This window comes from Crocuta crocuta, unplaced genomic scaffold (genome assembly GCF_008692635.1).
Source record: "Crocuta crocuta isolate KB4526 unplaced genomic scaffold, BGI_CrCroc_1.0 scaffold131, whole genome shotgun sequence".
Classification (NCBI taxonomy): domain Eukaryota; kingdom Metazoa; phylum Chordata; class Mammalia; order Carnivora; family Hyaenidae; genus Crocuta; species Crocuta crocuta.
The window spans coordinates 9521865-9541912 of record NW_027528977.1 but is presented as its reverse complement, the minus strand read 5'-3'; the positions used below and the strand labels follow the sequence as shown (position 1 = coordinate 9541912).

The following is a 20048-nucleotide window of genomic DNA, read 5'->3' as shown; positions in this document are numbered from 1 at the left end:
CCCCATGGGTCATTCCAGACAGCCAGAGCAGGTGGCAGGGGAAATTGAGAGCCGGGGAGTATGTGGGTGAGTGAATAGGCGTCCACCCCTCAGCTCAATACAGGGCATGGCTGCTGCTGTTCTCCCCCTCTGCCATCATCACATTTCCCTCTTCTGCATCATTCCCCTCAGTACACAAACTGCTGTAAGAGTCATCTTTAAAGAAACCCTCTTTTGACCCGCTTCCCCTCCAACTGTTGCTTTTTTCTTCTATTCCCCTTGGGAGTAGAATTTCTCCAAAGAGTTATCTATAGCCTTGTCTGCACTGCTTTCCTCCTGCTCTTTCTTTCTTTTCTAAAATGTTTATTTATGTATTTACTTTGAGAAAGAGAGATAGAGAGCGAGTGGGGGAGGGGCAGAGAAAGGGAGACAGAATCCTAAGCAGGCTCCATGCTGTCAGCACAGAGCCTGATGTGGGGCTCAAATTTACAAACTGCAAGATCATGACCTGAGCTGAAACCAAGAGTCAGACGCTTAACCTTAACCGACTGAGCCACCTCCTGCTGTTTCTTGAACTCACTTCAGTCAGGCCATTGTTTCCACCAGTCCTCTGAATTGATTTTCTCTTCTCAGGGTCTCCAGTGACCTCCATGTCATCAAGTCAATGGTGATTTCTCAGCTTTCCTCTTACCCTGCCTGGGAGCAGCACTGGTGCAGGTGCCTTCCCTCTTTCCCCTGGCTTTATGCCTCCCCCTGCCCCACTGGCTGTTCCTTCCCCACCTCCTTTGGCAGCTCCTCATCTGCCTCCCAACATGGCTATGCTATGTTCCCTGACTACGTTCATTCTCTGGGACCCCATCTTATCCTGTGACTATCAATAACACCTATATGCCAAGGACTCCCAAGTTATATGTCCAGTCCTGGCATCAGTCGGAGAACTTCAGGCTCTAACATCCAACATCATGCCCAACCTCTATTTGGAGGTTCACTAGATACCTCAACTCATCATATTCCAATTTAAACTTGTGATTTTCTGCCTTTTTCTTCACCTTAGTAAATGGCATCACAGCTCATCCACCCGATCCACTAAAAATGTGGCATTGTCCTTCCTTTCTCTGTTATACCACAGATTCTGCAAATTCCACCTTCAGAAAATGTTCCATATCTGGTCACTGCTGCCACTGTTGTTCTAGCCACTTGTCTTGTGCTGGGCATCTTAACAATCTAACAGATATTCCCGCTTCCATACTCCAGAATCTGTACTCCAGAATCTCTGTGCAGCAGCCAAGGCGATATCTTAAGCAGAAATCACACCACATCACCTTCGACTTTTAGCATTCCAGTAGGCTCTTGTTGCACTTGAAATAACGCTAAGGTCCTTAAGATGTACATGGCATTAATTAATAAGCTCAGTCTCCTTCCCACCACTCTCCTCCTTGCTCACTCCAGGCACATTGGCCTCCTCACTGTTCCTCTAACACATCAAGCATATTCTTGCCTCAGGGAATTTGCGCTTGTAGCTCCTTCTCCTTGGAACAGTTTCCCCTGATATCTAAACAACCGGCTCTCTCACTTTGTTCAGGTCTCTGCTCAGCTGTTGCCACCTCCAAAGGGCCTTCCCTCATCTCCCTATCTAAAACAATAACCCCCTGACACCTCACCCGCATCAGGCACTTAGTGCCTTACCCTGCTTTATTTTTCCCTGTATTACTTACTACCATCTCACATTGTATTAGGTGCTTGTTTCTTCATTGCCCTTTGTCCCCATTAGAATGTCAGTCTTATTAGACTTGTCTGTCCTGTCCACCATTTCCCCAGTGCCTGTACACAGTGGATGCGAATGAATAGATGAAAGAAGGATTGAGAAAGTGAAACAGCAAATGAGTAAAGGAAGAAGCGGCAGTCTGGGGGTCCTGGCAGTCCTCTAGCAGAGGACTCCAGGGTCCCATTCTTTGGCTTGTGCAAGGCTCAGACCTGGATGGAGCCACCAGTGTTCCCTGCATTGGGAGCCGAAGGGGAGGAACAGGCCCCAGGCAAGGACACAGTGCCCCCTAGTGTCCAGGATGCCTGCAGGTCTGGGGTGAGGCTCTAGAATCCTGGAGATGTGCAAAGACGTTCTCTTTCATAGACTGGTTGGGACCTCACAAAAACTCTTTTTGCCATAAAGCAAAGAGGCTTAGATTTGTAATGAAAAAGCATGCCAGAACAGAGACCCAGAGTCCTGGCTTCCAGTTCTGGCCATCACCCTAATTCTTTGGGTAACCCCCAGTGTGTCCTGGGACTTGCTGAGCTGTCATGGGCTGGCTTGTCACCGAGGGGTGGAGGGGGTCCCTGCTGTAGCCAGAGTGACTGGGGATCCCCCTGGCTTCAGCTTGCTCGATGGCAGGCAGCCCGATCGATCATCGGAAGACTTTCCCTGTCATGGGTAAAGTCACAGGAGGAGCTTCCGTAAGTGGGGAAGAAATCTATCTCCCCATGATTTCAATGTCCTTCCAGACTTTTCTCTCTGTGGCCAGCACTGCACGCAACCCCCTGCCCACAAACTCTTTTCACACACTGTGTTTGGAGATGCCTTCAGACATCCGGAAGTCTAGTGTGCAGCTGGATTCTTAAATCTGTTGCTAAGGGTGACAGGTCTGTGCTGAAATTGTATCTTTGGGAATCAAAAGCACTTAGATGGTCTTTGAGACTGGGAGACAGAATTGGCTCACTTAGGGCAGTGGTTCTCCACCTTGGACTCACACTGAAATCACCTGGGAAATTGAAAAAACAGACAGACAGGCCCCACACAGAATAACGGAATCTCAGGTCCTGGGTGCAGACCCAGGCGTGGGCATTTATTTTTATTTTTATTTTTTAATGTTTTATTTATTTCAGAGAGAGAGAGAGACAGTGTAAGTAGGGGAGGGTCAGAGAGAGAGGGAGACACAGAATCTGAAACAGGCTCCAGGCTCTGAGCTAGCTGTCAGCACGGGGCCCGACGTGGGGCTCAACCCACGAACCGCGAGATCATGACCTGAGCTGAAGTCGGACGCTCAACCGACTGAGCCACTCAGGCGCCCATGGGCATTTTTAAAAAGGCTCCAGGTGGGCACTTGTGTGGCTCAGTCGGTTAAGCATCTGACCTTTGATTTCAGCTCAGGTCATGATCTCATAGTTCATGATTTCATGAGCCCTGCATCAGGCTCTGTGCTGACAATGTGGAGCCTGTGTGATATTCCCTCTCTCCCTCCCCCTCTGACTCTCCTCTGCTTGTGCACGCTCTCTCCCTCCCTCTCTCTCAAAAATAAATAAATATTTAAAAAATAAAAAATAAAATAAAAAGGCTAGGTGATTCTGTGTGCAGCCAGAGTTGAGCTACACTGTGTCTGAGGCCAGAGCCCAGGCCGAAGTGTGACAGAAGACGGCCAACAGAGGCTGGGAAGGAGAGATTTGTGAGGAGGGAGGAAGACCAAGTGAAGTGTCAGCTACTGCTGAGTCGTCAGGGAGGCCAGGTTGCTTTTGTTTTGGGGAACAAGGAAGTTGGTGACCCTGATAAGAGCGATGTAATGGAGCAGGGGGCACCACAGGGAGACTTGAGTTGGTAAAAGGGAGAATAGGAGAAAGTGGAAATGAAAGTAATCAACAACTCTTTTGAGGAGTTTCGCTGTGAAGAGGAAAAGGGAATGGGGAGGTGTCTGAAACAGAATGCAAGGTCAAGGGGTGCCTGGGTGGCTCAGTCATTTGAGGCCATGATTTTGGCTCAGGTCATGATTTCACAGCTTTTGGATTTGCGCCCCGTGTCAGGCTCTGTGCTGACAGCTCAGAGCCTGGAGCCTGCTTCGGATTCTGTCTCCCCTCCTCTCTCTCTGCCCCTCCCTGGCTTATGCACACACTCTCTCAAAGATAAGTAAATAAAAACATTAAAAAAAAAAAAAAAAGAATGTGAGGTCAAAGGTTTCCTTTATTTTTATTTACTTTTTGAAGTTTATTGAGAGAGAGAGAGCACAAGCAGGGGAGGAACAGAGAGAGAGAGGGAGGGAGGGAGAGAGAGAGAATCCCAAGCAGGCTCTGCACTGTCAGCACAGACCCTCACTAACCATGACATCATGACCTGGAGCTGAAATCATTGCTCAACCAACTGAGCCACCCAGGCGCCCCCAAAGGTTTCCTTTAAAGATGTGAAATTATGGAGCATGTTTACATGTGACTGGAAATGATGATGATGGTGGTGGAATTCACTGGGCTGAAGAGAGGGGACAGCTCAGTGTGCCGAGCTGTGAGGTAAGAGGAGCTGGGGTTGGAGTGCGGGTTGGGGACCAGACATTTCTTCCATTGCAAGGGTGGAGGGACATGGTGCAGCTGGCAGTGTCCTTGTCGATGAAGTGGTGGAAGGGCAAGGGCATTCACTTCTGTGAGCTGCTATTTCTTCAGGATATCTTTGAGATGAGAATGGGTAGGGATGGAGAGGAGAAGGTAGGAAGGTCTTGGAGGAGGAAAGCATCTCTCTGGAAAGCCTGTCTATCTGAGCTTTGAGATCACAACATGAGAGAATGTGGTCAGCCTGGTTACGTAGTTTCCATGGCCATGGGCAGCTGCCAGGGTGCAGGCACAGAGGGGAATTGGGTTCATCTGAGGCTGGGTGCTTTGCCGGACAAATACGATGGAAGGAGAGAGGAGCACAAGGGGTCGCTCCATTGGTGGAGCACAGAATCTGAGTTGGACAAGAATGTGGACAGCGACTGCACAGGTGGTGAGGAAAGGGTCATGTAGGTCAATGTGGGTGGAGAGGAGCTTTATGGGCCATGCTAGAGGAAGTGGGCTGGAAAGAGAAAAGAAGGTGGCCAGAGGTGGATGCTTGGAAACAAGATCAGTGTCATGAACCATAAGGGAGGGAGCATCAATGTCATGAAGAAGAAGTTCAGGATGTGCTAAGGCGCTAAGGGCATGGGCAGCGAGGGAGAATTGAGGTCAAGGGGCTGGGGGGCCAGGTTCTTTGGGGGCATGATGCTTTTGTGCATGGGGGCCCCAGGGATAGTGACCAGAGTAGCATGAGAACACTAAAGTCTTCAAGAGGTTTGCTGATCTCCCTATGGAATGTGGGCTTCTTGAGAACAGGACCTCACTGCCTTGAACATGGCTGTGTCCCCAGTGCCTGGCATAGAATAGGCACGTTGTGAAACTCTAAGGAAGGAATGCATGCCTGATTGGTAATTTAAACGCTGTCCTTGACAGCTGAGGAGACAGGCCCAAGTTTCCCCAGAAGTGTCTGCACATTTTTAAATTTCAATGGGGAGCAGGCGTTCTGGTTGTGCAGATCTTTGAAGCCCCTTTCCCCCATCCTCCTCCCTTACTTCCTCCCCAGCTCAGGCTTCTTGGCCTCCAGTTAGGCTCCCTCAAATTTGTTTTCCACACTGCTCCTTCCTTAATCTGTCTCTCTGCTGAAGATGAGACCAAGCTCATTGCAGGATGGTCGGGCCTCTCCTGCTTGGCCACCAACTCCCTGTCAGCCTCTTGGTGCCATCTGTGACCATTCTTTTCCCTTCATCTCAGGGCCTGGAAAGCCCTGGGGCTCGCTGCCCATCTGGTAAGGCCCTGCCTGCCCTTCACTCTTAATTCAGAGGGCACCTCACCCATCGGCAAGCCCAATTTCTCCTGCCCTAATGTCCCAGTCTTTTTTTTTTTTTTACAAATAGTTTGTCAAATTAGTTTCCACATAACACCCAGTGCTCATCCCCACAAGTGCCCTCCTCCATGCCCATCACCCCTTCCCCCCCCCACCCATCAGTCCTCAGTTTTTGTCAGCATTCAAGAGTCTCTCATGGTTTGCCTCACTCCCTTTCCCCCACCATTTCCGCCCTTCTTCTCCCCCTTGTTCCTCCGTCAAGTTCCTCCTAATCCTCCTATACGTGCAAACATATGATATTTGTCCTTCTCTGCCTGACTTATTTCGCTCAGCATAACACCCTCAAGGTCCATCCATGTTGCTACACTTGGCCAGATTTCATTGTTTCTCATTGCCATGTAGTATTCCATGGTATAGATAAACCACATCTTCTTGATCCATTCGTCCGTTGATTGTCCCAGTCATTTTTATTGCCTGGGACTACACGGGCCATAATGATCTGCACCCCACCCATCTGCTCGAGTGGACTTGAGCCCACGGGTCGCAGAGGTTAAGTCCAGCTTATGTGTGTCCCCAGAGCCCAGTACAGGGCACTGGTGTTTGCCGTAGTACACATGAGTGAGGGGCTGTGTGTCCATGTGGATCAGTGAGTGCAGTTGCCAGGAGCTGAAGGGAGGAGTATGTACTGTGTGCTACAAGTAGGACCAAGAGCAGAGCTGGGAGGTTTTATTACCAGCAAATCTGTACACTGTACACTGGTGGGGGACTCACAGGGCACATAAGGGGGTGCTCCCCAACCTGCCTGCCTTATATCCGCAGGCCAGAGTGGATGCACATGTGTGTCCCAGATGTCCATTGTTTGCCTGTCTTCCTGGCCCAGGGAGAGCACAGCACCTTTCTCTCCTGTTGCAAAGCCATGCAAGGCTTTCAGGGCCGGTCGCAGGGGGCTGGGCCCTTCCTCCGCTCGCGGCTCAGCAGCGTCACCAGCTTGGCCTTGAAGCCTGAGTGAGCACTGGGGCGGCCAGAGCTGCCCACTTCATCACTGTCACCTAGCTCCAGTTCCAGCAGTCGCCGGTACTGGGCCTCCAGGCTGCTGTCGTGGGCAGGGCTAGGCCAGCTCAAGTCCTCACTGTTATGATAGATGGGACTGGCCAGCGGGCTACGGCGGCTGGGACCCTCCTGCTCCGAGTCCCTATCCCTGGGCAGCACGGGACCTGCCTCCAGCATGCACAGGTTCTCATAGAGGTGCTCGGCATTGCCTGGGGGCACACTGGCCCGCTTGCACACTGATGCATAGAGCCCAGGCGCTGGCTCATCGTAGGGTTCAGGGCTCAGCAGCAGGGGCAGGCTCTGGGGCCCGGGCTCAACCAGGCGTGCCCTTCGGGAGCTGGGTGGCTCGGGCCCCGGGGGCACCTCACGCAGCTCTCCTGGTGGATCCAATGAAGGCAGGGAGGTGGCCCGAGGCAGGGGACAAGGCGGGGACCCAGCCAGCTCTGGGAGCCGCTCCCGCTGGCGTCCGATGGCAGCAGCCACAGCCCTGCACAGGTCGAGGGCTTGGGGGCTGCTGAAGGCGAAGAGGCCCTCGCCAGAGTCACAGCGGCGGCCAGCTTCAAAGGAGAACACGCCCTGGACATGGGGGAGGGGGTGGTTTGGGCGGATTAGAGGTGGAGGGACCCGGGCACCCCTTCACCTGCCACCCTTCCCAGCAGGGCCAGTGGGGTTGGGTGGCTGCCCAGCACCTCACCTTGTCAGAGCCAAACTTGCGCAGGAAGCGGTAGGGCCAGGTGTAGAGGGCCTGGGGGCTGGAGGGCTCCCTCAGCTGGATGGCGTCTTGGCCTAGCACCAGGAGGTAGGGCCCCTTCAGCTGGCAGCGGGTGGCAGCCTCGGTCCTCTGCACCACTACTGGAAACTCGCCCTCTGCAGGCAGGACAAATTGGTAAGGGCATCAGGGACAGCCCATATAGGTCCCCCAGAGGTCCCAGCCCCGGTATAGGATGGCTGAGGCTGCACCTGCACCTCCCTGACTCACCCTTCTGCCAGGAGGAGTAGATGGAATTCTCCTCCATGGGGACCAGGCCCCTCTTGGGAGCCTCTACCTCCCCTGATCCTGAGGAATATTCTCCTGTGCCCTAGGGAATGAAAGAAGATCAGAAGTTAGAGCCCTCACCCCCACTCCTTTTCCCACATCCTTTCCCTGGGGTCAATAAACCAGACACCAGGACAAGCAAGAGCAACTAGGGACTTGGGTGCCACTTCCGGCTTTGCCCCTGATACACTGCATGACCCTGGGCACCCCTCTATTTTCCCACCTGCAACTCCAAGGCTCCCCCTTGAGGGTGCTGAGAGCTGTAAAGTAGTGGCACACAAGAGGATGTCCCCACTGCACCTGCACTTGGCCAGGGACTGGGCCTGCCTGTATGTGTCCCTAACAGCTTGGAATGACGAAAGGGCAGGAGCTTCAGGGGTGGGACACACGAGCGAACTGGCTATGAGGTCCTCCCCAAGGCCTCTTTCTCCCCCTCCCCCTCCCAACCCCTCATCCCGTCGATTCCTGAGCTCCGACCATCAGCACCTCCTCCACAACCGCCTTGGCCCACAGTAGCATGCCAGGGTCACATGCAACAGCTTCGTTACTGGTCTTCTTGCTCCTGTTCATTTTCTTCATTTAAAAAAATTTTTTTTTTAAATTTATTTCTGAGAGAGAGAGACAGCACGAGCAGGGGAGGGTCAGAGAGAGAGAGGGAGACACAGAATCTGAACCAGGCTCTAGGTTCTGAGCTGTCAGCACAGAGCCCAAAACAGGGCTTGAACCCACCAACCGCGAAATCATGACCTGAGCTGAAGCCTGACGCTTAACCAACTAAGCCACCCAGGCGCCCCTGTTTTTTTGTTTCTTTTTTAAAAATTTTTATGTCTTTATTTTATTTTGAGAGTCAGAGACAGAGAGCAAGTGGGTGAGGGGCAGAGAGAGAGGGAGACCCAGAATCTGAAGAGAGAGGGAGATCCAGAATCTGAAGCAGACTCCAGGCTCTGAGCTAGCTGTCAGCACAGAGCCCGATGAGGGGTTCGAACCTATAGACTGTGAGATCATGACCTGAGCCAAAGTCGTACACTTAACCGACTGAGCCACCCAGGTGCCCCTTCATTTGTTTGTTTTAATTTAAAATATTGTGGTGAAATACACAACATAAAATTTATCATTTCACATTTTAAAGTGTATAATTGAGTGGTTTGGGTATAGTCACAAGACTGTGCAAGGATCATCTTTATCTAGTTCCAGAATTTGTTTCCAAATGGAAACCCTGTACCCATAAGCAGTCACTCCCCAGTTGCCCTTCCCCCAGCCTCTGGCAACAACTAATATGCTGTCAGTCCCTATGGATTTACCTATTCTTGGTGTTTCACATGAATCGGATCATACTAATATGTGGTCTTTTGTGTTTGGCTCCTTTTACTTAGCATGATGTTCTCTAGGTTCATTTATGGTGTTAGCATGTATCTGTACCTCATTCTTTTTTATATGGCCAGGAAACATTCTGTTGTATGGATGGACTACATTTGGTTTATCCATTCATTGGTTAACGGACATTGGATTGTCTGCACCTTAGTTGTGAATAACACTGCTCTGAGTTTTCTCTTACAAGTGATATTTGAACACCTGTTTCAATTCTCTTGGGTATACACTTACTAGTGGAATTGCTGGGTCATATGGCAACTCTATGTTTAACTTTTTGAGGAACCGCCAGGCTCATTTCCTTTTGGTCCATCACAGACCCTGTGAACCTTTAAAGCTCTCAGTCCATGGCTCCCCAAAGACCCTCCCCCCCCCAAAGGCTTCTCCTCTCACTCAGGATAAAGCCCCAGACTCTGCATGTGGCCTAAAGTAGTTTCAGCGGGCTCCCACCATACTCTCCAGTTTTGTGCCCTCCTGGGGTTGCCTCCCATTCCTTACCCTCCAGCCACGNCAGCATGAGCAGGGGAGGGTCAGAGAGAGAGGGAGACACAGACTCTGAAATAGGCTCCAGGCTCTGAGCTGGCAGTCAGCTCAGAGCCCGACGCGGGACTCGAACCCACGAACCGCGAGATCATGACCTAAGCGAAAGTCGGACGCTCAACCGACTAAGCCACCCAGGCGCCCCGTGGCCTTTCTGCCCTTTTAACACAGCAACATTTTCCTGTCTCAGGGCCTTTGCCCATGCTGCTCCCTCTGTTCAGGACACTTAGACCTTAGTGTCTAGATCGCTCTTCCCTCAGATCTTTGCCTGGTGGGTTCTTATTTGTCTCTGAGGACTCAGGCTCACTGTCCCTTCCTGAGAGACCTTCCCATCTAATGTCCCACCATTGACCCCTGGTCCTACCCGGGCTTCCATGTTCTCCATAGCATGTATGGCCAGCAGAGATTCATTCTGTGGGCTTCTGGGCTACTTCCTTAGGCTCATGGGTTCTGGCAGGGACTTGCCGAGTGATAGGATGTGAATGAACATGGAGATGGGGGTCAGGTGGTCCACCCCTGGCCTCTGGATGCTCTGCCCACCCGCCTTATGCTCACCTGGAAGGCCAGCTGACAGATGAGGCCCATCCACTCCTGGCGATGCTGTGCGGCCAGTAGGTGACTTCGCTCTGTGGTGGTGAGCAGGAAGGCACCAGTGTCTCTGGGGCAGTTCTCACCGTCAGCAGGCAGCACAGACACGCAGTCAGCAAGGCGGATGACCCGCCGTTCCCCACGCCGGCCAGGTCCCGCAGACCTGTCACCTCCTGGCCCCAGGCCACCATCCCGGACCTCCCAGCTCTCCAGCCGTGCCACACCTGATGGGCCTCCTGCATACAGCAGACCCCATACCTTCCGCCAGGACTTCTGTGGGAGATGAGGATGGGGGATCAGACCGTTGGGTGGTGGTTCTCCCAGTAGCTCAGCTCAGCACAAGCTGCTTAGCAAATGCTCCTGGCCACTCAGGCCAGCCTCTGCTTCCCCTAGATCCTCAGGGCCCCAGAAGAGGAGGCCTTGCCAGGGCCAGCCCAGCAGGGGGATGTCTGTGCTTGGGGGCAGTCAGGTATGGGCTCAAATCCACCCCACAAATTGCCTGTGACCTCCCTGGGCACTAGTGCCCTCGTATCTCAAAAAGTTATGAGAACACAAGGTTGAGGCTTCTACTGGATCATGTCTCAGAAGTATCTAATAGCTAAGCAGATCACCTGACACTACCATTATGTTGGTACCCCTAACACCCAAAGAAAAGGTCACTTGGGCCAGGGGGATAAGGGCTGGGGCAGGAGGAAGGCCTCAGTCTCATGATGGCAAGAAAGGAAACATGCAAATAGCGTAAAGCAAAGGAAACAGACTGTTTATCTGCCTGGGCAGCAGCTGCAGCTGAGCTGTGAGGGTGCAGGGCCTGCTGCCTGGGGAGAAAGGTGAACTACCCTGCTATGTCCCATAACAGAGCTGGGAGGAGCTGAGTCCTCTTCTACAGGGTGGGGCTCCTCCAGCTCAGCGCCCCTCCCCCCCCCTTCTCTCAAGGGGCCTCAGTGCCTCTACTACCCGGGGCGGAAGGCTGTTGGGTTAGCTAGCCTCGCAGCTCTGCCCTGCCCCAAGGTTTGGAGTCTTAGACCCTCCCCACCCTTGGCTTCCCCATCCGTAAACAAGGCAGACTGTCAAAAAGACCCACTCAGCCCAACCCACTCAAGCTGAGAATGGGGTTCTGTTCTACTCCCCAACACCTTGGTTGGGTCCCCCACCCTGACTCCCTTCCCCATTCTCCCAGGTCCTGGTAGGCTGAGGCTGGGGCATAAGCCTACTGTCCTGGGCAGCTGCCTGCCAGCCAGGGTCCCCACCTTTCCGAACTTGACGTGCTGCTGGTAGAGGATGCCGTCCTTGATGGGAGTCTCCAGAGGCTCCATGGCCGCAGCCAGGCCCCACGGCTGCCACTCCGAGGGCCCGAGGAGACTGGTGACAGGCCAGAGGGGAACTCCTCACACTTCCCCTTCTGGCCACTTCCCCCTCCCTCTGTCCAGAGAGGCAGCTGCAGGGCCTGGGGGAGGGGAGCCTGTCTTCAGTAAAAGAGCTAGGAATAGTGGGTGGGGACATCCTATATTTCTCCCTTGGGGTTCAGTTGGTCTAAGGTGCCCACGTGTGCCTGGCAGGGGCCTTGGACCACTGGACAGCAAATGACCTATGTCTGCACCTGGATCAGCTGGCTGTGAGTCATAAGCTCCAACCTCTCCTCCGTGCAGGCAGTTGTATACTCCAGCACCTGACATTCCCACAGCCCTGCCGCGGGACACCCCTCTAGCCAGACTGGCCAACTCCCTGCTTTCCCACTCTCGAGCCCTGGTTGGTGCTCTCTCAGTCCCACTCTGCTTGCCTTTTTTTTTTTTTCTTTTAAGTTTTTTTTTAATGTTTATTTTTGAGAGAGATAGAGTGCAAGCAGGGGAGGGGCAGAGAGAGAGGGAGACACAGAATCTGAAGCAGGGTCCAGCCTCTGAGCTGTCAGCACGGAGCCTGATGGGGGANCCCCCGGCCCCCCCCCCCCCCCCCCCCCCCCCCACTCTGCTTGTCTTTATCTTGGAAATATTTCTAATATTCGCTTGCTCCTCTCTGTCTTCACAGCCCGTGTCCATTGCCAGCCTCACATTTCCCCTTTGAATCATTGTCCCATAGGGCCCACTGTGGTCCTTTCTACTGACCCTAAACCAACCTGTCTCTTCCCTTCCCAAGCCTTTCCTGGTTTCCCCCCGCCCTTGGGTCCAGCCTCAGCTCCTCAGCCCAGCACTCAAGGTGCTGTGTTCTGGCCTCTACCTCCCTTCAGCCCCGTGTCTCCAGGAAACCCCTACCACTGTGCCACTCCAGCACTGGGGTGCCTCTTCCCCTGGGAGGCCCCCCGGGCCCCCCATGCTGTCTGAGCACCAGTGAAGCCCAGTCCTCATGGCAGGATCTGGGCATGGGAGTGTGGGCAGCATGCCCCAGCAGGCCCCTGGAGAGTTCACATGTTCCTTTTTAAACTTTGCTTCTTGCTGGGAACCTTTTTTTTTTTGCCCCACTTTGCCAGAGACTAGTATCAGGGCTCTGAGTGTGTGTGTGTCTGAATTCTGGGGACAACCTCATGTCACTCATTCAATGCCACTTTTAGGAAGGAATGGGTAACCAGGCTGAGCAATACCATTTGGGATCACGTATGGGGTGCAGCAGGAAATCTTTCCAAGAGTCTCTCCACCTGGCTTTGTGTCCAGTGCTGCCCGGGCAGCCCTGAGCTCCAGCAGCCTGACACCATGTCCTTTGCATTCTCATTGCCATTTCAATGATGAGGAAATTGAAACATTAGGTAACTTGCCCCAAACCAAACACCAAGTGACAAACATGGCTTGAGCAACTGCTGTCCTGCTGGGATAAGCATGTGGTCTTGCACATGAAGTGCTGGGCACAGAGAAATCGTTGCTAGTGCTCTTCCTCTGCCTGCCCCTTGCCAGATGCTGAAATCCTGTTCCATTTGGCAGCAGTCTCCTGACCGCCACCCTGTTATTCATATCTGCCTCTCCCACTTACCTAGGAGCTTCCCAGCAGGCGTCTGTCTGGATTGCCTGGATCCTGAGCCCAACAGAGAGCAGGGCACAGAGTGAGGTGAGTGCTAGTGGCCTGAAGAGCAGTCTTGTGGCATCTGCTTATCACCTCAGTGAGGGGAACAGAGTGTTCTCTACTGGGAGCCTGTGTGGGCCGGCAAGTGGGCAGGGGGCCTGAGGCAGGAAGTGGCCTCCCAAGGGGCCCCAGGAGCCTCATACAACTGACAGGAAGAGGGAGGCTAGGGCAAGGCTGGAGATTGTTAAGAGCCAACCAGAGACCAGAAAACCCAACCATTTCCCCTTGGCCCACTGTCGGGAGACATTTCTGAACTCACTAGTTGAGAAAAACTCCTTGTGAGGTTAAGGTAAGTTTGCATGGACTCTTACCATCAGATGGTGACTGATACCCACCCCACTCAATTGTCTCTGCTTGAGCACTGACCCCCAAGGCACGTTGTTGATTGGGAGTGACTTATTCCGGCCCTGTTATGCTGATTGCACCTTGTGAAGGAAGTTGTTGTAGCTTGGAAAAACGTTGATGCTTAGTAATCTGGAAATAGTGATCAGGACTGAGTAATCGATGACACGAAAAGGTCAGCTATTGCTTTCGGATTTAAATAAAATAATGACCTTGGTACAGACTGATGTACTATTCCTAGGCATGGATGACATTATAGGAACTATAAGCCCTGTGGCTGATGTTTAGATGTTTTCTTTTGTGGTTATGGGAGCAAACATTGCATTTCCTGAAAAACCTGTTTTTATTAATACTTCCCAGTAAACGATAAACAGGCTATTGACCCCTGCTCACAAAGCACAAACTTTTGCCTTTACTATGCTAAAAACATCCTGTTTGTATTTGAATGTTAAAGATACCTTCCTTCCTCATATGATAAGCATGAGTACCCTTATCTAAATCATAATAATGTTATGCATATCAATGTTCTGGAGAATTTTTACTGATCAAAGAATTTATCATCAGAATGCCACTTCTGGGTTGTTCCCCATACACCTATGCATATCAATGTTCTGCTAAGTTTCTACTGATCAAAAAAATCTATCATCAGAATGCCACTTTTGTGCCGTCCCCCAAATACTAAATCAGAAAATAAAGTTGAGTCTCAGTGCGGAGAGGCTTGGCTGGTGACCAGAAAGAATCTTGTGCCTCTCTCATCCCTCCCTTACCGACACCGTCTATCCTTCAGGGACCCCTGGACCAGCCAGAGCTGGACTCCGGCAGCCCACCAATGCGGTCTCTGCTTGAGTCACAAGTCCAGCTAGCCCGGAGGAGATACCCAGAGCCCCCAGAAGGGGACCCCAGCTACATGGCTCCTTCCACAGCTAACAACCAGCAGGCTGGCTGAGTGCTGGCAGTAGTGGTGGGAGATGCTGATTTCCTGCCACAGAGGGGCTTTGGAAGTCAGAGGGTGAGGCCTGCCCAGGAAGCTGGGGTCAGGTAAGATGAAACACAGAAGCAGGGCTGGGCTGAGACCAGACGGGCTTGTGCTTTAATGACAGCTAGGGTAAAGGGGACCAAAAAACAGTAATTCTGGGGGACACAGGGAGTAGGCAGCCAGGCCCAGCCTGGCCCAGCCCAGGCCAGCTGGGCTGAGGATGCTGGCTTTTGTCCAAGGGGCTGGTGTGTGTATGGGAAGTGGCTGGAGATGGAGGCCTCTTGGAGACAAGGGGTGACAGATGGCTTAGAAGTCCATGGAGCTGTGAGCCAGGTAGTCCTTGCGGCCGATGTTGCTGACCTGCTTGGTCTGCATAGCCTCGAGTTTGGGGCAGTCCGTGATTCGATGGCCCAGGCCGCCACAGAAGGCACAGCCACGCTCTCCTGGAAGGATGGGGGTGAGAGTCAGCATGATTGCAGGGCCAGGCTCCGCACCCCAGACCTTGGCTCCCCCAGGACCTCCCTCTGGCCCTGTCTTCTGATGTGCAGCACGGACTTGTTTTGCGGTGTTCCTGTCATGTCTCCTCCCGCCCCCCACTGGACTAGTGCCTCCTGCTCCACAGTCACCTCCGATGTCCAGCATGGACTCATCTCCGCAGTGCAGCACTTGCAGCACGGGTGGTACCTTCTGCTTAGCCTCTAGCAGCAGGGCTTTGAGGTCCATCAGCACCGACTCATCTGTGGGGTAAGGATGGAACCATTAGCACCAACCCTGGGCCCTGTAGCCAGGACCTGGGTAGCCATATGCAGAGGACCCAGGGGACAGCTGAGGTGGCCCTGGTGGCAGACTTACCACACGCCTTGTTGATGAAGGTCGTGGCGATGCCTGTATTTCCTGAGCGCCCGGTACGGCCGATACGGTGCACTGCAGAGACAGGAAACAGATCCTCTAGCCCACTGCCTATGGGTTGGGGCCTAGCCCGCACCCCTGACCCCCCAAGCTCCTCACCATAGTTCTCGATCTCCTCAGGCATATCATAATTTATGACGTGCTGGATGGCAGGGAAATCCAGGCCCTTGGAAGCCACATCTGTGGCCACCAGGACATCCTTCTTGCCCTCCCGGAATGCTTCGATGGCCTTGGTCCGTTCCTCCTGGTCTGGGAAGGGTCAGGCAGAAGCCATCAGAGTGACAGCAGGAGTGTGGGAAGTAGTGGCAGGCCCACCAGGCAGGGACAGGGTTTAGGTGAGGGGCTGCGATGGCAGCAGAATCCATGCCTATGTGTGCACAACTCTGACCTTTGCCCCCATGGATGGCCACCGCCTCAACCCCCTTGAGCAGCAAGTACTCATGGATGGCATCCACATCTGCCTTCTTCTCCGCAAAGATGAGCACCTGTCCAGAGGACCAACTCCAGTCATGGGGGCCGACTCTAAATGGGCATGCCCAACCTTCTCCAGCATGCTACCCCCCCCGCCCCATCCCCTTCATCCCAGGAGTCCTGGGCCAGCCTGGCTGGCTGCACTCACGGGTGGGGGTGTTTTCTGTAGACACTCGAGCAGGTATACCATCTTGGCCTCTTCCTTCACGTATTCCACCTCCTGCCACCACAGGGGCCAGGTCAGGTGGGCCTGTGAATGGGCTCACCAGCCGTGGCCCTGCCACAAAACCTGGGCCCCCCAATCCTGGCTGGGAGGGGACCAGAAGCCTATTGTCATCAAGGGCTGGCCACCCTAAGAATGTCTCCTGCTAAAGACTGAGGCTTTGGACAAAACCCCCAGTGCCCACAAAGTGGTCCCTCAACACTACTCTGACTGCTTTGATGGAGCTTAGCCAGATCCAACCCTCACAAATGAGACCCTAGAAGGTGTGTTCATAAGGAGTGCCTGCCCACCTGGATGACATCCAGGCTGGCGGCCCCGGCGCGGCCCACATTGATTGTGACAGGCTTTACCAGGGCACTCTTGGCAAAGTTCTGAATCTTCTTAGGCATGGTGGCACTGAAGAGTAGAGTCTGCCGCTGGCCCTGAAAAAGAGTAGGGCTGGGACTGAGGGCATGTGAGGCCTTGGAAGACCAAGGAAGTGGGATGTAGCCCCCTGAATCAGGGCCAGTGGGTGTGCAGTGCAGGGCCTCAAGGCCTGCCAGGTTGAATGTGGTGTCCTAGGGAGGGTGGCCAGAAAGCCCTGGCCAGGCAGGGATGGGGCACCTTGAAGTAGGAGAAGATGGTGCGGATGTCGCCCTCAAAACCCATGTCAATCATGCGGTCAGCCTCATCCAGAGCCAGGTAGCGACAGATGTCTAGGCTGACCATCTTCTTCTGCAGCAGATCCATGAGGCGCCCAGGGGTGGCCACCATCATATGCACGCCACTGGGGATCAAGAAGAGACCCTAAAGTCAGGGCTACCTGCCCATCCCTGCATCTAAGGGCTGGCATTCTGCTCATTCCGCCCTCTGGCCTCCTTCCTGTCTCTCCTCATCTGTCCCCTCATCACTTCTGCCACCGTGTCCTACTTGTAGAACGTGTCTCTCCTAGAAGGGGCTACAGCCTCCTTGACCACTGCTCTGCTCTAGAGCTCCTCCCCAGGCATGAGTCACCTCTGCTTGCATATCCTTCCACGTTCTAGGCCACTCCCCTTGCCCCTAGAAGGGCTTATCTGAATCTCCACATAGGCCTCAGTTTGTGCTCCTGTAGCTCCCTTTGTAGGTGTTGATGGGCTCACTTTCCTGATACGATAAATAATCTTTTCTGTATCTGAGTCTTCCTTGAGAATGTCTTGGAAAGAAGGGCCTGGGTCTGCCCGGTCCGTGACCCCAGAGCCTGGTCCAGGGCATCTGGTATCTCCTGGGGACTGCGCTGTGTGGGAAGGCTGTGGATCCGGCCCTGCCCTAGAGCCACAGCCTCCATGATGGACCACACTGTATGACTCTGGCCTTCCTAGAAACCCTGGGTCTCCCACCTCTGTGCCTTCTGCCCAGAATGCCCTGACCCCGTGACCGCCAAACGTCCCCATTCCATCTGTTGTACTCCCACATTACCTTACCACATCCCTCTATCCCACCCCAACCGATCTCATCATTACAAGAAGCTCCTTGAGGACTAGGTCCACAGAGGGCTTTTGTAAGGGCATGTGGGGCTGGTTAAAGCAAAGGGCCCCATGGCTTGTCTAGGGACTCAGGGGAGGCCCAGAGGGGGCCAATGCTCACTGTCGGATGGTTTCCATCTGCTCTTTGACAGACATGCCCCCAATGCAGAGAGCGCAGCGCAGGAGTGGGGAACTATCCTCCTGTAGCAGGCGGCAATAATACTCCAGGATGCCGTGGGTCTGCCGGGCCAGCTCCCGCTGCAGGCACAGGGGCGGAGGTTACCACCAGAAGGCAGCCCTGTCTCTGCCCTGCCCTCCAGCCTGGTTTATCTTACTGAGGGACAGATGATGAGTCCGTAGGGCCCTTCACGCTTGGAGAAAGGTAACCTCTTTTCTTGTTCTAGGCAGAACATGATGACAGGCAATGTGAACACCAGTGTCTTGCCTGAACCCGTGAAGGCAATACCTATCATGTCACGGCCAGACAGGCTGTTGGGAGAGGACAGGCCTGAGGATCAGTTCTGTAGAATGCAGGGAATGGGTATCCAGGTGGACACCTGGATGGACTACCAGGAGTAGTGCCTACTCCTCCCCATCACCACCCTCTTCAGGGCCTGCCATACTCACATGGTGGGGATGCCCTGGATCTGAATGGGTGTTGGGTGGTGGATGCCTTTCTTCTTCAGGCCTCTCAGGATGGCTATGGAAAACAACCTCAGCATCATCCTTGGGTCTCACCGATACTTTATCAGGCCCCCCAAAGCTGTAAAATTAGGACTGCCCTCTTCGAGTTACAAACGAGGCCCAGAGATAGAGAGAAAAATAGACTTGTCCAAGACTTCTAGGCTGAGTGGAGGCAGGATTTGCACGCATGTCTGTTTAAGGCTACTGTCACTTGCCCACTAAAGCTCCCTGATGGCAGAGCACAGTAAATAGGGACAGCTGGGGCAAATGTAATTCAAACCTACAGAAACCCTTCCTCAATTCCCTCCATCCTCACTACTTGACCCATCGCTGCAGATGCTAAGCTCAGGGGAGGCTGGGACACAAGCTCGCAGTTGCTGGACTATCAAAGCTCCCAGTACCTGCAGGAAATTTCATTTCCTTGAAGCTCTTGATGGGTGGTGGGATACCATCTCCTTCCACCAGGATGTGGTACTTCTTCCTTACGCGTTCATGCCGCTCTTCTGACATGCTCAGGACATAACGTGGGGGTGTCCAACTGTGAGTGAGTGGTGGGGGTCAAGAGAGGTCCCAGGCTCAGCTGGCTCTGGGGTGCCCCTGCCAGTCTCAGCACACACCATTCCAAGTAAAGATGACTGCTTTTCCACAGACTGGAAAGACATACCTGGTTTTGATTGGATCGTCATATGTGATTCCCTTGGCCATTTCCTTCACTGACATCAACGCTGAGGAAACAGATGTGGCTCAGGGATGGCTCTTGCTTCCCAGAGGCCATGCCTGGGATGCGGGGAGGAGGCTCAGCCCATCTCTCCCCCTGCCTGACTACAAGCATACCTCGGCCCTCGGCCACACTCTCCAGTATCTTCTCCTCTTCTTTCAGCTGCTTCTCCTTAGCCGACTCCTTGCGAGCTGAGAAAAGAAGCAGATGTCAGAGACGTGCCAAAGCACTGCACCAAGCTGAGCCTCCCCGCTGCTTTCCAGCACACCTTCAGCCTTCTCTTTAAGGTGCTGGTGCTGATCCAGGAGGCTGACATTGGACTGAGGGCCCAGAGGGATGTCGTCCTCATCTCCGCGGGGCTCGCTGCCGCTGTCCTGCTGCTCTTCCTCCGCAGCTCCTTTGCGTCTTCGTTGCAGTAGCTTCTGGAGCTGAGGTTCCACCAACGCCCCTCAGAGCCAAGCCCAAGACAAAGAGGAGTATCGGGCCCAGGGGGCTTACGTCAGGATCCTGGCTTGTGGGAGAGGCTCCCGTGCCCTGCGACATCGAGCTGCCCTACCCTCAGATCAGGCTGACAGTCCCAGGTTTGCCTGGGGGCCACGGCCCCGACTACCGACAGCTCACTCCACCAGACGCCACCCCACGCCCTCAATCCTCTTCCGACCCGGGGCCCTCACCAACAGTTGCCGCCGCTGTCGCAAAGGCACGTAAGGCACGTAGTCTTCGTCGTCCTCATCCTCCGCCTCGGAGCGGCTTCCTGTGGCAGTCGCCTCATCTGTGCGCACCCGCTACCGACACACACGAGTCAGGCCCAGGGCCCCGCTTTCACTGCTGCTCGCCACCCGCGCAGACCCCTCTCTCGTTCCTACCTTTCGCTCAGGTTCCGAGTCCTCCATCCTTTGCTGCACGCACGCGCACTACGGTAAAACCCCGCCTCAACTTTTGCGTGAGATCCAATCAGATGTGAAGAAGCGGAACGTCGGCACCTAGCAACGACCTCTGAGTGCCGGATCGCGCAGAGGGACAAACTTTCCCG

General features: G+C 53.8%; 2 protein-coding genes across 2 annotated transcripts; both read right to left on the bottom strand.

Moving 5' to 3' along the window:
• Positions 1-6287: 6287 nt before the first annotated feature.
• DOK3 (docking protein 3) lies at positions 6288-11522 on the bottom strand. Its single transcript, XM_077757116.1, has 5 exons — positions 11414-11522; positions 10134-10439; positions 7614-7713; positions 7329-7501; positions 6288-7210 (listed from the first exon to the last, which is right to left on the bottom strand). Exons 1-5 carry the CDS (start codon positions 11477-11479, stop codon positions 6512-6514), a joined length of 1344 nt encoding a protein of 447 aa, XP_077613242.1. The 5' UTR covers positions 11480-11522; the 3' UTR covers positions 6288-6511.
• Positions 11523-14621: 3099 nt separating this feature from the next.
• On the bottom strand, positions 14622-19973 carry DDX41 (DEAD-box helicase 41). The gene is made up of 17 exons (XM_077757216.1): positions 19882-19973; positions 19690-19800; positions 19284-19443; positions 19132-19206; positions 18962-19022; positions 18699-18835; positions 18241-18313; positions 17949-18102; positions 17735-17871; positions 16736-16898; positions 16423-16554; positions 16058-16129; positions 15827-15923; positions 15538-15687; positions 15382-15453; positions 15156-15266; positions 14622-14972 (listed from the first exon to the last, which is right to left on the bottom strand). Exons 1-17 carry the CDS (start codon positions 19906-19908, stop codon positions 14836-14838), a joined length of 1869 nt encoding a protein of 622 aa, XP_077613342.1. The 5' UTR covers positions 19909-19973; the 3' UTR covers positions 14622-14835.
• Positions 19974-20048: the final 75 nt, after the last annotated feature.